Consider the following 14,719-nt stretch of genomic DNA (forward strand, 5'->3'; position numbering starts at 1 on the left):
GATGGCCTAGGGAGAACTCCCTTTCCCCCAGTTTCCTCTGACTTCTGCCCTCAGCAGCAGGTGCCTTGTTTGTCATGGAGAGAGCCCTGGACTTGGAATCCCAAGACAGCTAAGATTCTATCCTGGCTTGGCAGCTGACAGCCTGGGCTGAGCCTCAGTGTCTTTATCATGTTGAGCACATGGTCCTGCTGCCCTCTTCTTTTTTCATTTTATTTATTTATTTTTTTGGTTTTTCTCCGGTACCGGGAACCGAACTCACGACCTTGTGCTTGCCAGGCAGGCACTTTGCCCCTGAGCTAAATCCCCAGCCCCCTGCTGCCCTCTTCTAAGGCCTGTGAGACAAGCGTGTGTGTGGACTGTGATGTGCCAGCAGGCTTCCCTGGCCCGGCGAGAGCAGGCAAGGGGACCTGGGCTGTGGTCCCCAGGCCGGTGCTCCAACCACCTGTCTCTGCAGTGCACTGCCAGAAGATCATCCACAGGGACATCAAGCCGTCCAACCTGCTGCTGGGGGATGACGGGCACGTGAAGATCGCCGACTTCGGCGTCAGCAACCAGTTTGAAGGAAACGATGCTCAGCTTTCCAGCACGGCAGGGACCCCTGCATTCATGGCTCCTGAGGCCATTTCTGATTCTGGCCAGAGCTTCAGTGGAAAGGTGACTCCCAGGGCTTGGGCAGGTGGGGGCAGAACATCTTGCAGCAGGGACCATTTTCAAGCTGAAGGTGTCAGGACCTTGTATCTAGGGAGTGATGTCCAAGAGCCTGACATGCTCCCTAAACTTGGTGTCCTCTCATTTTCCAGCAAAAGGGTCACAAAGCTCCTCTGCAGGCATTTACTGGCACTTGTCTTGTGTCTGGCCCTGGGCTGGGCTATGGAACAAGCAGATCCAAGAGTCCTGCTCTCCACCCCTCTGCCTGGTGTAAAGGGCAGGGCCGCTCAAGTTTGGGGAGGTGAAGGCTCCTGATGGATGTGGATGGGTCTGAACAAGGCCTCGAAGGATGGGGAGGATTTGGCTAACCTGAGATGGAACCCAGAGGCTGTACAAGAGGACAGAGAGGCGTGGGGCTTAGAGGGCTGGAAGTTTGGACTTTATTGACAGAGGCAGTAGGGAGAGCTTTCTGAGTCAGGGTTACCATGCCATAGTGTTCCCTGGGCACATGCCTGGTCTCACTCATGAGGGGAGGGACAAGAGGCACTGGATGTGGGACGGGCCCTGGAGCTCAAACAGAGGTCAGGGATGTCAGTTCTTTTTAAACTTTTATTTGGGGTCAGGGTTATAGCTCGGTGGTGTAGCATTGTCTAGCATGTGTGGGAAGGTGAGTTTGAGACCTAGAACTGCAAAACAAGAACTAAAAATAACTTTTCATTTTGATGTAATTCTGAGCTTACAGAAAAGCTGTAAAAATAGTACAAAGAAATACTATATAACTTTTTACCCAGATTCACCAGCTACAGACATTTTGTCTCATTTGCTTTTATTGATATTTCCTGAGACCTATATATATGTGTGTGTGTGTGTGTGTGTGTGTGTGTGTTCGTGTCACATTTTTCTGAGCCATTCAGAGTGAAGTTGGACATTATGTCTCTTTAAAACTACATACTTTAATGGATATTTCCTAGGAACAGGGACATTCTCTTATATAACCTCAGTATAATGATCAAAAGTGGGAGGTTTGTCATCGGTAAGATTGTTGTATAATTTATATGCTTAAATTGTTACATTTAAATTTTGCCAATTTTCTTGATTATCGTCCTTACTAACTTTTTCTGAACCTGGATGCCATCCAGGGGCACTCGCCACATTCACTAGTTGTGTCTCTTTGGTGTCCTCTGATTTGGAAGAGTTCCCTAGGCTTCCTTTGTCATTTCTGACCTTGACATTTTTGAAGAGTACAAGGCTGTTATTTGTAGAACATGTCGCTTTGCATTTGTGTTCCCTGGTTGGATTTCAGTGATGCGTCCGGGGCAGGAGCTCGTAGGTGGAGATCTGAGGTGCGCCCACATTAGAGAAAAGGCGGATACGGGGAGGAGAGGCGGGGGTCTGCAGGGGATACAGGAGGAGAGAGCGCACGCAGAAGCCGGGGCAGGGGAAGCCTGATCAGCACGGGGAAGGAGCTGGCCGGTGGCACTCCCTCCCTGCTCATCCTGTAGCTGTGCCCGAGAGCAGGCCGGATGGGGTCTTGCTGGCGGAAGGAGACAGGTGTCAGGAAGAAGGCAGGCCGTGGCTTCTCCGGGGTTGAGTAGTACAGGGGACAACCCCTTGAAGCCAGAACTGGTTTAGTACCTGCTGCCATTTCTGGGGTGCATCTTGAGGCAGCACGAGGGACCCTGTGGATGGAGGAGTCTTCCCACCTGTTGAGTTGGACAGACCTGGTTTCAGCTTGTCCCAGGGAGACTTGAGACCCCTGGAGGGCAGTGGCTCTGTTGCAGTCGTCAGGTCGTCTCCATACTCAGCAAAGGGCCCAGCATGGAGCAGGCACTGCGGAGCGTTTATGGAGTGAATATGTGACTGAGGAAGGAGGGTCTCCGTAGGCCCCTTCCCGCAGTCCCCTCGAGCTGGGTATGCAGTGGGCGGCGATGTCTACTGCGGGGCTAATAAGAATATGTTACTTCCTAGGCCTTGGACGTGTGGGCCACCGGAGTCACGCTGTACTGTTTTGTCTATGGGAAGGTGAGTCCGGGGTTAGGTAGTGGTGGGGCAGACCCGGGGTGAGCCCGGACGGCTGGCAATGCGAGCCAGGCATGGGTGACTGACGCAGGCCCTTCTTTTGTGTCTTTAAATAAAGTGACTTTTGAAAGAGGCTGCCTGGCTCAGAGCAGGCTGAGGGAGAAGAGGTTTTTCCTCCATTTTTCTCTCATTTCCTTGGAAGTGGAGGTGTCTATGGTGCTGTTGCCTCCTCTCTAGCCAGACTGCTCCCTGTCCCTCTGTCCCCTGATGCCATTCATTCATTCACCCGTGCATTCACTCAGTCATTTATACATTCAATAAACTGCCCTTCCCTCCTGTTCTGAGTCAGACTGGGCCTTGTGGATATCTAGCACTGACGTGACCGAGATGCTGTCCACGGGGCTCCCATGCTAGTGATCACACTGAGGAGCAGGCGGTGTCTCAGCGGACACATTCCCACACGCCAGGCCCTGGGAGCCAAGGCCTTCCAGTGTGCACAGCAGCCTCCCGGGTCCCTCAGCCGCTCTGTGCTCCCGGGTCAGGACCCCGCACCTGTATGCTTTGTCTGCCTCTCCCCACCAGTGTCCGTTCATCGATGAGTACATCCTGGCCCTGCACAGGAAGATCAAGAATGAGGCTGTGGTGTTTCCGGAGGAGTGAGTTGTCCACCCAGGGACCAAGGAGGCTCCCGCCCACTCCCAGGGAGGGTGTGAGAGATTGGCAGAGCTTCTACCCTTTGAAGACCCTACTCTAGCCTGCAGATCTGGAGGTGGGGGTGCTGTTCCCCCGGAGGGGCGCTGAGCAGGTGGAGGGAAGGGGCTGTGGAGCTGAGGGTCTCCAGGACGTGAAGGTTGGCTCTTGTACAGATGGGACCGCTGAGGCAGAGAGGATCACATTGACACCATACCTTCCCTGCAGGTTTGCATGGGGCTGGCAATGCCAATCCCATAGAGCTCCTGGGCCCAAGGGGGACTTCTGCTTTCCCTGTGTTGGAAGTGGGGCTTTGAGATGCCAGTGTGCCTGGCATTTCACAGATGGCAAAGTGGAGGCTCTGAAGGACATTTGCTAATGGGGCTGGGATTTGGAGCTACTGTTTTCTGTCTGTTCCTCCCGTTGTCTTCCGGGAAGCCTCCCTCCCTGACCATTGCTGGTTCTTTTGATCATGGTCTTGGCCACTGTGGCTCTTCATTTTTCAGGGTCCTCCTACCACCTACTCAAGTGGCTGGGGCAGGACAAAACTGGAACAGGGGTTGTCCTCCATGACTCCTGCTATTTTATTATTTTAGTTTTTTTGGTACTGGGATTGAACCCAGAATCTTTGCACTGAACTGCATGTCTGTTTTGAGGCAGGGCCTTGTTGAGTCATGAAGTTGCCCAGGTTGGGCTTAAATTTGCTATCTTTCTGCCTCAGCCTCCCAGAATCCTGGGGTTGCAGGCGGGTGACCCAACTTCCAGGACTCCTGCTGTTTTTGCACCCTTCCTGTCTGTTCCCCAAGCCCTGTGGAGTCCATCTCCTACCTATCTTACACCCCTGCCTCTGCCTCAGACAGACCTAGCCCCACCTCCTAAGACTTATTCATCCCTCTCTTCTCTGGCCTTCCTCCTGCCCAGCCAATATAAACAGGACAGGGTGACTCTGATAAAGCACAATAGATCTGACCCTATTTCCTGCTTAAAGTTTGCCCTAGGCTTCCCGAAGCTTGCAGGATAGAGGTTCTGGCCAAGGCATTCAAGGGCCTCTGGATTCTGCCACCTCTCGCCTGCCACACCACCCTCTTCCCCTGGAGCACTAGCCTAGGGGGTTTAGTCCATTTCCTATTTTTCCTTTAATTTTTTGGCTCCTTGCCTTCCTCCTGCAGTCCCCTGCCCCAGGATACCCTCCTTTCTAGCCCAGGAGTTTTCGAAGCATCTAAGACAGCAGAAGGAACCAACTCAACAATCCCAAGAGTGGGTGGGTGGGTTCCTCTTCCCCGGCTTCAGACTGATGAGTGCCCTCAGAATGTTGGTAGCCAAGAAACCTGGAGTTTAAGCAAAGGTGGCCCAGGTGCTGTGGTACTGAGAGCACTGTCGCTCCCCTGAGGCTCCTATCCCAGTCCAGCATGCTTCTGAGTGGCAAGGTACCAACCCACCAACCTCCCCCGACTTCAGTTTCCTCCTCTGTCAAATGAGAGACCACCTGAGGGGAGAGGAAAGGATAACACAGTGAGGGGAGTCAAGGCTATAAAGTGGCTCCTCTCACATTATTGTCACTATCCTGCCACTCAGAGCGCGTCCAGCCCCTGTGGAACTCTGTTTGTGACCTCTGCCCCAGAGGGAGACTGTTTTACTTCCAGCTCAGGAAGGGAGATCCGCGTGCTTGTTCTGACACTCTTTCCTCTGGCCTGCTCCCTTGGGGTCCTCTTGCTCCTCCATCTGAGGAATGCGGGTTGGGTGTGTCTCTGACCCCAGGGCACGGTGGGGGAGAGGTGGGCTAGGAGGGGCCCTCCTCATCCTCTCACCCTCGACTCTCTCCTTCTCATCTTTAGGCCAGAAGTCAGCGAGGAGCTGAAGGACCTAATCCTGAAGATGTTAGACAAGGATCCCGAAACAAGAATTGGGGTGTCAGACATCAAGGTGGGGGAACAAGAGATCCTGGGGCTGGGCTGGGGCATAGAAAACAGGCCTCAGTTTCCCTTTCTGGAGAGACCTATGCTGCGACACCTGCGTGTTGGGTTTAGGTAACAGGTTTGTGGGCTTTTTGGATCCCGTCAAGGTCTTGCTGGTGAGATGCTGGGAGTCTTTTGCTGGTTGAGCCCTGAGCCCTCCCTGCCTCTTGGTCTTCACAGTTGCACCCTTGGGTGACCAGGAATGGGGAGGAACCCCTTCCCTCGGAGGAGGAGCACTGCAGTGTGGTGGAGGTGACTGAGGAGGAGGTGAAGAACTCGGTCAAGCTCATCCCCAGCTGGACCACGGTGGTAAGAGGGTGAGGGGCGAAAGGCTCCCTTGTCCTGGGAGGACCAGAGGAATGGGTGTCTGCTGCTTGAACCTTGCCCTGTGCTTGTCCCTGTTGGCCTGGTCAGCCAGCATGGTGCAGGGCCACACAGCCCACCCTTCTGCTGGAACCCTGTGGAAAACAGTTGTGTTATTCAGCCTCATATGAGGGAGACCAGAGCTTGGGAAGGAGAGAAAATGACTTCAAGAAATATACTGATACACATGGTGGTGTATCAGCACTCTGGGAGACCGAGGCAGGAGGGTTGCAAGTTTGAGCCCAGCCTGGACAAGTTAGCAATTTAAAGAGATCTTGTCTCAAAATTTAAAAGATTTTAATAAGTCTGGGGATGTAGCTCAGTATGAAGGCCTTAGGTTTAATCCCCAGTATCACAAAAAGAAGGAAAATCGCTCCCCAAACCTCTTCAGGGCTCATCGCCAGCTTTGCCACCATAGTAGCGGCATTCACTGTGGCTGGAAGGACAGTTCCTCCATTTATGGAGCCGCTGTTCCTAGGCACTGCACCAGAGGCTGAGGCCGTGACCGTGGCCTTGGAATTGCAGCAGCGGCTCCAGAACCCCCCTGTGTCACACCCAGCAGCTGCCCTCACAGGGAGGCCGGGCAACCTGGGGCTTGTGTTCCTCATGCTGATGTCTGCTCCCCAGATCCTGGTCAAGTCCATGCTGAGAAAGCGCTCCTTTGGGAACCCATTTGAGCCCCAGGCACGCAGGGAAGAGCGATCCATGTCTGCTCCAGGAAACTTACTGACGTAAGTGCCAGCAGGTTGAGGCCTGCAGGGTGCTCCCTGGAGTGGAATGGGAGACTGAGGCACAACCCCCTGGCTCACACTGCAGTGGGGCTACACAGGCTGAGCCAGAGGCTGGGACACAACAACCATGTCTCATAGGAGGGACCCATTTGTACCTCTGTCCTCAAGGCTAGTTGGGCTAGAAGCGACCTTCCTGGGCCAGTCCTGCTCCAGGGTGGGCCTAGACTCCCTCCCACACTGCCAGGGAAGAAGCTCACTTGACCCCTGCACAGAACAGGAGGACCCTTCCTTCTTGTGGCAGCTTGATATTGTCACTCTTCCCCACTGGTCCCAGCTCAGCCTTCTGGCTTCAAATCTACAGCTCCTTTAGCCTGTGGCATCCTGGGAGAGGTTTGCAGACAGGCTCGATCTGCTCCTTGTAGAAGGCTGGCTGGTCCATGCAGAGACAGACACTTTTGTTCCCTTTCTCTGGCCCTGCAGTGGGTGTTCGCTGCTTTCTTGAGGGCCCCATGCCATATGTAGCTGGTCCTTTGTGATACCTGTGCAGGAAGTCAGAGTGGGCTGGCTGGTGGGTCCCCCATATGCTGTGGATTCCCTACTATGAGCCATGTGTGTATTGGCTGTCGCCTAGAAGAGACCAGAAAAGCAGTAAGCAGTTCCTCAAACCTCCGCGGGCCTTGTCCTCAGCTTTGCCACCATAGTCAGAGTCAGTTTGGGAGGCCAGCATGGCCTGCTGCAGTTTGCACCTAGACCTGGACCACAATGTGATGCTGGGTGACGGTCACTTCCTCTGGCCTGTGAAGGAAGCTGCAGGGAGCAGGGGTGGTGGGAGCTGTCCCTCCCCACCTGCTTGGTGGTGAAAGATGCTCCCCTGGGAAGTAAACTGCCACCTGTGTCCTCCTTCCAGGTCACACCCGCACAGTGTGGGGTGCCGCTTGGCAAAGGCAGCAGTTTTCCCCTGTCTTCCACAAGGCATTTAGGGTTGGGGAAGGGTGTTCTCTGAGCTCGTTAGGTCTTGGGCCCTGATGCTGGAATTGTGCTCAGTGTAGGGGGTTGTACAGAATTTGACATTCAAATGAGGCCACTTCTGAGAGTGAAAGGGGAAGATATTAATAATTATGTAAGGACAAGCAAAATCAGGACTCAGTCCAGCAAACGACTCATCTGGTCACACCAGCTCGGTGACTGTGGCCCAGCGCCCCCTACTGGTCAAGGACACATCTAGTTTGTGTCCTACAAATCGATGCTAAAGGGAAGATTGGACTCAATACTTTTCCAGGCATAAAATTCTGTAATTCTGGGGCCCAAGTTTAATTTTGAAAACAGATTTGACCTCATTATCAAGTTCCAGCACTTGACCTCGGTAGACCGTGTTTTTCACACTTTGTGAAAATTGTTGACACTGTGGTAAAGTTAAGTAGGATGGTCTTTCTTGGTTTAAAAAGAGAGGTCTTGGGCGGGGAGATCGGATCCAAGAACGCATTGAATATATCACAGAGCCCCGTGGGGACTGATAGGTGCTCTGCCTATGAACAAGGCAAAGAAGATGCAAAACAAAAACCTCTCTATCCAGGTCTGCTGGGGGCTGATGAAGGTCAACGTGGAAGGTCTTTGACCTGGCTGATATTCCAAGGATTCAGGGAGTCAGTGGGTCAGATCAGGAGAGGTCCCAGAAGCCAGGCTGAGAAGTTTAAAGTTTATCTCAGGGCAAGGGGGAGCCACAGAAGGGTTGTGGGCTGAGGCTGGGGCAGGGAGACCACCAGGGAGTGAGTGCTATGACACAGGGGGGCGGGACAAAGGCCATACGTGGGGCAGTGAGTGAGCAGGTATTGAGAGGTTGTGGGATACAGATGCCTCTGTGCACATGTGGGTGTGCGTGTGTGTGTGTGTGTGTGTGTGTGTGTGTGTGAGAGAGAGAGAGAGAGAGAGAGTGTGTGAGAGTGTCCCTGAATACACATTCTGAACTCTGAGGTCCTTCTGTCCCTGGTGTCACCTGAATAGGAAAGAAGGGTGTGGCGAAGGGGGCAAAAGCCCAGAGCTCCCTGGTGTCCAAGAAGACGAGGCTGCATCCTGATCCTCTGCATGTGCCCAGGGCCACCAGGCAGCACGTTCATCCCACGCCTCCAGAGGCCCACTGCCCTCATGCGACAGCTGCCCCTGCAGGCAGGGGGTGGGGGCTACAGCCCCTCTCCCGGTCCCCCTCCCCTACTGTACTGCATGATCTCTGCGTGGGCACGTCCAGGGACAGATTGGAATGTGTATCATCTGGGGTTGGGGGTAGGGCTCCTACGGCACCTTCTTCTCAGTCCTAGCTCTATGTAGCCTGACGCAGCCTGTGGGGAAGCCAGGGGCCCACAGAACCTAGCTGGTTGGCATGGCCCAAGCCAGGGAGCAAAAGACTAAGCTGGCAGGTAGAGGCCTAGCTCAGCTGCTACACTGGAAGTGGAATACTGCCCACCTAGGTGCAGAGGTGCCGGAGCTGCTATGTACTCAGAATGTTGGTACAGAGGCTCTGACCTCTCCATGTGTGCCTGGGCCTCAGGGAGAGATGGCAGTGTTGGAGAATTCAGACTCCCTTTATATTGTCCTTTACTTTTGATTCCAACCTGAGAAATGGGGAAAACTCTACTAAGGGAACATCTAATGAACCGCCCTACAGCTTTGGGGGGTTCCCAGCATACCCACTATTATTCAGCAGCCAGGTGGACTGGACTGACCTTCCTGGATTGTTCTGTATTTGGTACCATCTGGAAAATGGGCTGAATAGAATCATACTTGGAGCACAGGCCTGAGCCTGAAGCAGCACCCGCTCCCGCCCGCCTCTCTCCCTCCTTCATGGATCCGAAAGCCACACCGGGGTTGATACTGGCCAAGGGCTGTGGACTCAAGTTCTGTGGCCTTGAGCATGCCGAAACAACTGGAATCCAGTCTCTGATCCTCACTGGCTTTCCTGTCACATTCCTACGATGAAGGAGAAACTGGAAGGAGAAACTGTCGGGCTCAGGGGCCAGGCTGGATGAGGCACCCTGCAGGGCTATGAAGACTGGCACGCAGCCTCCCTGCCAACCGCCTTGCCCCCAGGACAGTCACCAGCCAGGCTGCTCAGAGCCGGGGCATGGGGACATGCGTGTGGGCAGCACCTTCTGAACAGGCTTCTTATCTCTCTGGGATCAGCGAGTGGCTGGTGTGATGTTTACTGACCAAACGCTCAGAGGTGGACTCCCGAAAGGGAAGTACATGGGGCTCAGACGCCACCCCTGAACACATGGGCCACAAGGGCTTCATATCGCAGGAGGGCTGCTCTGCTGGAGGGGGAGTTCAGTGGGAGGAGGGCCTGTGTCCTGCTGCATCTCCGTGCCTGCAGTGTACGTTGCGCCTCCACGCACACACGCATGTGCGTGCCCATCTGCTGCACACAGCACACTCGCATTTCTTGCACCGGTACATGCATCTGTAACATAGTTTCTATGTCTATTTAAGGCTAGGAGCAGAATTTGGCCTGTTGTCAATGGGCCCACACTTCTCCGCAACTCCTCTGTATTAAGGTAATCCGTGACCCAGGGCTTAACCAACAGTTCAGTACTATCTTTAAGAATACACTTATAGAGTTAAAGGGACACAAGTTAAAAGCCAGTTCCTGGCCAGCAAGTTTTCCTGAGCGTTTCCATGCAGGTGCTTGCGAAGGCCATGGTGTGGGGGGCTTTATGGATTGGACCCGGCCTTGGAAACAGCTCAGAGGTGGGTGACTGGGCTTCACTGCTGTGACAGAGCCCGGTGGAGTGTCCGTCTCATTACTGAGGGTTTTGTCGGCATCACTGTTTTTGAATGTAGCATACATGATGAACAAACTCCGTAAGAGTGTTTTACAAATTAACTTCCCAGGAAGTGAGTTAAAAACAATAAATGTCCTTTCTTGAGTTAAAAAAAAAAAGGCTTTGCGTGTCCATTTTCTGCATCTGGTTGTGTGTTCTTTCTCACCAGCTGGACCAGCTGGTTTGGCTTGCTTTTCTAGAAGAGTTTGAGGTTCCATAAGTCCCTGAGCAGGGCATAGTGAGAGGTGCTTAGGGAGGTAAGAAGGAAGGAGGGAGGGAACAAAGTGGGCTTTGGGGCTCCTGGGTAGGTCTGAGGGCCCCTCCTTAGGAAGAGCAGGTGGGCTGCACACACACGACACAGGAAGGCTGAGGTCTGAGTTTGTCTGGGCGTGGCCTGGGCTCAGTACCTGCCCTGTGCGTCCTGCCTTGACACTGGTATGCACCCATAGAGGGGCCGTCCAGGGCAGTGATGGAGAGTCACCACTGAGGTCAGACAGCCTTGTACTTGAATCCAGGCTTTGCTAAGTAAGGACCGTGTCACTGGAGGTGAGTCACTGGAGGAGACTCGGTTTCCTTGTTAGTATAACGTGAATAGATATCAGTACCTCCTTCACGGGGCTGTGTTTCAGTATGCGGAGTCATGCGTCAAGCACCTGGCATAGTGCTTGCCATGTAGTAGGCAGCCAGCAAATGAGACCCTTAGAAGGAAACCACCGAGGCCCCGGGTCCAACACAGCCTGCATGGTGGTGTCTGCCTGGCTGTGAGTTTCCAGCTGGGTGAAGTGGGAAACCCACCAGAGGGCCTGGCCCTGAAGACCAGGAAGGAGACCAGGCTAGAGGCTGCCCAGGTTTTTCTACCTGAGAAATGGAGGCCAGGTTGCCGTCGGAGCTCCAGGTTGTCCTGTGAAGCTCCTGTGAGGGCTACGCCAAGTCCTTTCAAGAGCGGTGCGGGCCACCAGGCAGAAGTTCCCCAGAGACCAAACCAGCAAATGGGTCTTGTTCTCACTTCCTTCTTGCCCCTGCAGCCTCTCAATTTCAGCCCTGACTAGATCTTACCTCCTCACTGGTCTCCAGCCCTTCCCCTCACCAGCTACCAGTGGGCTCTGTCTGGGCATCCATCTGGCCAGGCCACAGTCACCCAGAGTCCTTTCGGCCTGGTATTCAAGGCCTGGATGCCCTCCTGACTGGAGCTCCTCCTGTCACCTCTGCCCACTCCTCCCTGAAGCCCTACCATGTCTCCAGGGCACTGCCGTCCTTCACACCCTACCCCTGCTCCTCAAAGGTGGCCCTACCCTGCAAGGCCTGTTGGGCAGTGAGAGCTTTGTAAAGGGCCGCAGGTGGCTGATGTCATTTCCCCAGAAGGACAACCCCTCTAGGAGTCACACTGTGGTAGAGAAACCAAGGTCCAGAGTCACATAACACGTCAGAGAAGGGCCAGGGTACAGCTCACATCGTCTGCCCACCTACCCCCACCAAGGCCTCCTTACACCAGCTGCTGGGGAAATGAGCCCCACACATGGAAAGACAACTGGAAAATCAGAGATGGTGTCCACCCCTTGAGATGTCACCATGCAGGGCGGCTGAGCCTGGGGACAAGAGGTCTATCTGAGGGCATGGGAGGCAGTCTGGGGTGTGCCACAGGGGGACCTGGTGTCTCAGAGGTTGTCCTTGGGCTCTGGATACCACAGGTCCTTTGCTTTGGCTCTGCTCCCCCAACCTGTCAGCCTGTACGGTGGTCTCAGCTGAGAGAGTGGAGGGGAGAGTGATCAGAGCTGCTGAGGGTTCCATCTTTTTCAGGGGTCACACACAGGACCCACAGAAATGCCCCTCAGGTTCCAGGGTCACCTTACCGTAGGTGGGCATACTTGCACAGCGTTCCCTCAGGCAAACAAGCAGCCTGTCCACCAGGCTGCCCTCCTGAGGAGCCATGTGGTGGGTGGGAGACCCATAGTGGGAAGCCAGGAGGGTCTGGAGAAGGGCCTGTCCTCTCCCTTACTGCAGAACAGAGCCCTGCCTGAGAGGACTCCCTGCCCCTCTCTGGCCTCCTGCTGTACTGGGCCCCGAGGGCATCCGTATCATTCAGTTCCAGGTGTAAATGACCATCCCTGTTACCCCCCTGACCCCAGATACACATACTCACCTCTGCCTGGGGCCTCAGCTGCATCCTTTTCCCAGCAGCTAGGATAACCAGGGGGTGATGAAGCCTGGGTCCTCTCACTCTCCAGACAGCCACCTGTCCCACCCAAGCTGTGCTGACCGATTTGTCATCATCCCATCCCAGCTTTGTGGTCAGCCTCTTTGGCCTCCCCACCGCTGAGCCCCCACTGTCCCTGAATCACTCGTCCGGAAAGCCTTCCCTGGTTCACAACCCCAGAGGCACCCTTGGCCTGATGTCATAGCCCATCTCCCACAGGCCTGGCCCAGGGCCTTGGCCCTACAGCTTTGCCCACTAGCTGAGCCACTTTGATGATTTATAATTGCCCACTTACTGTGTCACATACTGAAGGCCATTTATGGACTGCATCTCAGCTGAATCACAAGAATAAAGTCTTTTCTCTGAGCCTGTGTTCTTGTCCCCTGGTTCCCAGTAAGTCCCTTCTCTGGCCTGGATTCCCTCTAGCTTTTGCTTGTCCTGTGTATCGTGCTTTTCAGCCTACACAGCGGTGCAGACCTTTCTGGTAGTGCTCCTGGCTTTCTGAGGGTAGCTGACCCACACTTAGCACAGGGCCCTCGCTCCAAGGACCTTTGCATGGGCTCATGGCGTTCCATCCCCAGCAGGACTGATGGCTGGTTGTCCTAGCCATGGTCCATACAGTTACTGATGTGCTCTGTACGCTGACTTTCCTTCATCGTTTGGTCTCCTCTAGGACACACCCCTTCACCCACACACTCACATATGTGATCTTTGCACAGGTCTATCCTGAAGGAATGGAACCAGATCAAAACAGCAGGGCACTGGTTCAACCTCTCCTCCCTTGGTTTCATCCAGAGGCCAGGGAGGCTGGTGCCTGAGGTACCCGAGCCTTACAGAGGGGATTCCCCTTGCTCTCAGGTCTCCTCTCTCTCCTTCAAGGCACTCAGTGCCAATATCCACCTGCTTCCCCAGACCCCCACCCCCATGCTGAGAAAGCGCTCCCTCTCTGGTCTGCCTGTCTCCCTCCCCATTCCCCCATTCAGTCAGGAGCAGATCCCTGCCTGGCAACTCACTGGAATCTCCTCCAGAGCTTTTAAAAATCTTGAGGCAAATCTTCCCCCACACCTGACTGATCCAAATGTTCTGGGATGTCGTGTGGGTGTCCGAATTGTTTTTAATCTATATACTTTATTATTTTCTAAAGATTTTAGGTTTACATAAAAGTGAAGCAGAAAATACAGACAGTTCCTATATACCTCCTCAACCTCTGTCTCCTGCCTCCCAGGTGTCCCGATTATTACCACATTGCACGGTGTGCTATATTTGTTGTAGTTGATGAATCAGTATTGACACATTATTATTAACTAAAATCCACAGCTCACTTTAGGGCTCACTCTTTGTGCTTCTATTCTATGCATTTAGACAAGTGTATGAGGACATGGATCCACCATTACAGAATAAAACTGCATAGTTTTGCTGCCCTAAAAATCCCATTCTCCACCTATGCATCTCTTCCTGCTCCTCCCAACAATCACCGACCCTTTTAGGAGGTATTACAGGGCTGGGGATATAGCTCAGGGGCACAAGCGCCTGCCTGGCAAGCGCAAGGTCCTGAGTTTGATTCCTGGTACAAAAAAAACAAAAAAAAAAACAAACTACAAAAGAAAATAGATTTTATTAGATTTGTGTTTTCCACAGTGTCATACAGGTCACATCATACAGCATGTACCTTTCCACTCCCAGGTAATTTCAGTAAGGAGTAAGAACAGACATGAACAGTTCTGGTCGAAGATTTGGTAAAGAGGGGTGGTAGATCTGGTGCTCTATGTTCCTCAATCTAGTGTGGGCAGAGGCCTCATCTCCTTTGTTATATCCATCCACCTTTCCATGCATCCATGCATCTATCCATCCATCCTTTAAATGTCTGTTCAGGGCCTTCTGTAATCAGGCACTGGGTTAGACACTGAGCTCAATCAACACAGTTCCTGCTCTCAAGGATCTTACGTCCATCGCAGCAGACAGGCATTGGTCAAGTTGCCAGGCAACTTGATGATTTTGAGGCACAGATGATTTTAAACTTACATGGATGCTTTATAGGAAAGGCTCATGGCAAGCAGCTGAGAGTAGCTGCTGAGAGTGGCTGGGGAGGCTTCCCAGAGGAAGGAAGGCTCTGGTTTAGATCTGAAGTTGAAGAACTAACTAGGTCACCAGTAATGGAGGCAGGAGAAGAAAGCTCTAGAGAGACCAACTTGTACAAAGGCCCTGTGGCAGGAGAAATCACAAAGCTTCCCAAGAGCTGAAGTGACAGTGTTAGGAATGAGAAGGGAATAGTGAAGATAAAGCTGGAGGGTAGATAGGAGCTGATAA

The 14,719-nt window shown here is 53.4% G+C and overlaps 1 protein-coding gene across 4 annotated transcripts in view; it reads left to right on the forward strand.

The window, feature by feature from the left end:
* The window catches only part of Camkk1 (calcium/calmodulin-dependent protein kinase kinase 1, alpha), a 28,432-nt gene extending 18,095 nt beyond the window's left edge, over window positions 1-10,337 (forward strand). For all 4 annotated transcript variants that reach the window (XM_013522157.1, XM_013522156.1, XM_005399704.2 and 1 more), the window contains exons 10-16: window positions 455-654; window positions 2,617-2,670; window positions 3,250-3,323; window positions 5,193-5,280; window positions 5,493-5,621; window positions 6,303-6,406; window positions 8,408-10,337. In XM_013522157.1, the coding sequence (XP_013377611.1) occupies window positions 455-654; window positions 2,617-2,670; window positions 3,250-3,323; window positions 5,193-5,280; window positions 5,493-5,621; window positions 6,303-6,406; window positions 8,408-8,480 (722 nt within the window). In that variant the 3' untranslated portion in view covers window positions 8,481-10,337. The remainder of the gene's footprint in view (window positions 1-454; window positions 655-2,616; window positions 2,671-3,249; window positions 3,324-5,192; window positions 5,281-5,492; window positions 5,622-6,302; window positions 6,407-8,407) is intronic.
* Window positions 10,338-14,719: the final 4,382 nt, after the last annotated feature.

This window comes from Chinchilla lanigera, unplaced genomic scaffold (assembly GCF_000276665.1).
Source record: "Chinchilla lanigera isolate Chin_1 unplaced genomic scaffold, ChiLan1.0 scaffold00066, whole genome shotgun sequence".
Lineage (NCBI taxonomy): Eukaryota > Metazoa > Chordata > Mammalia > Rodentia > Chinchillidae > Chinchilla > Chinchilla lanigera.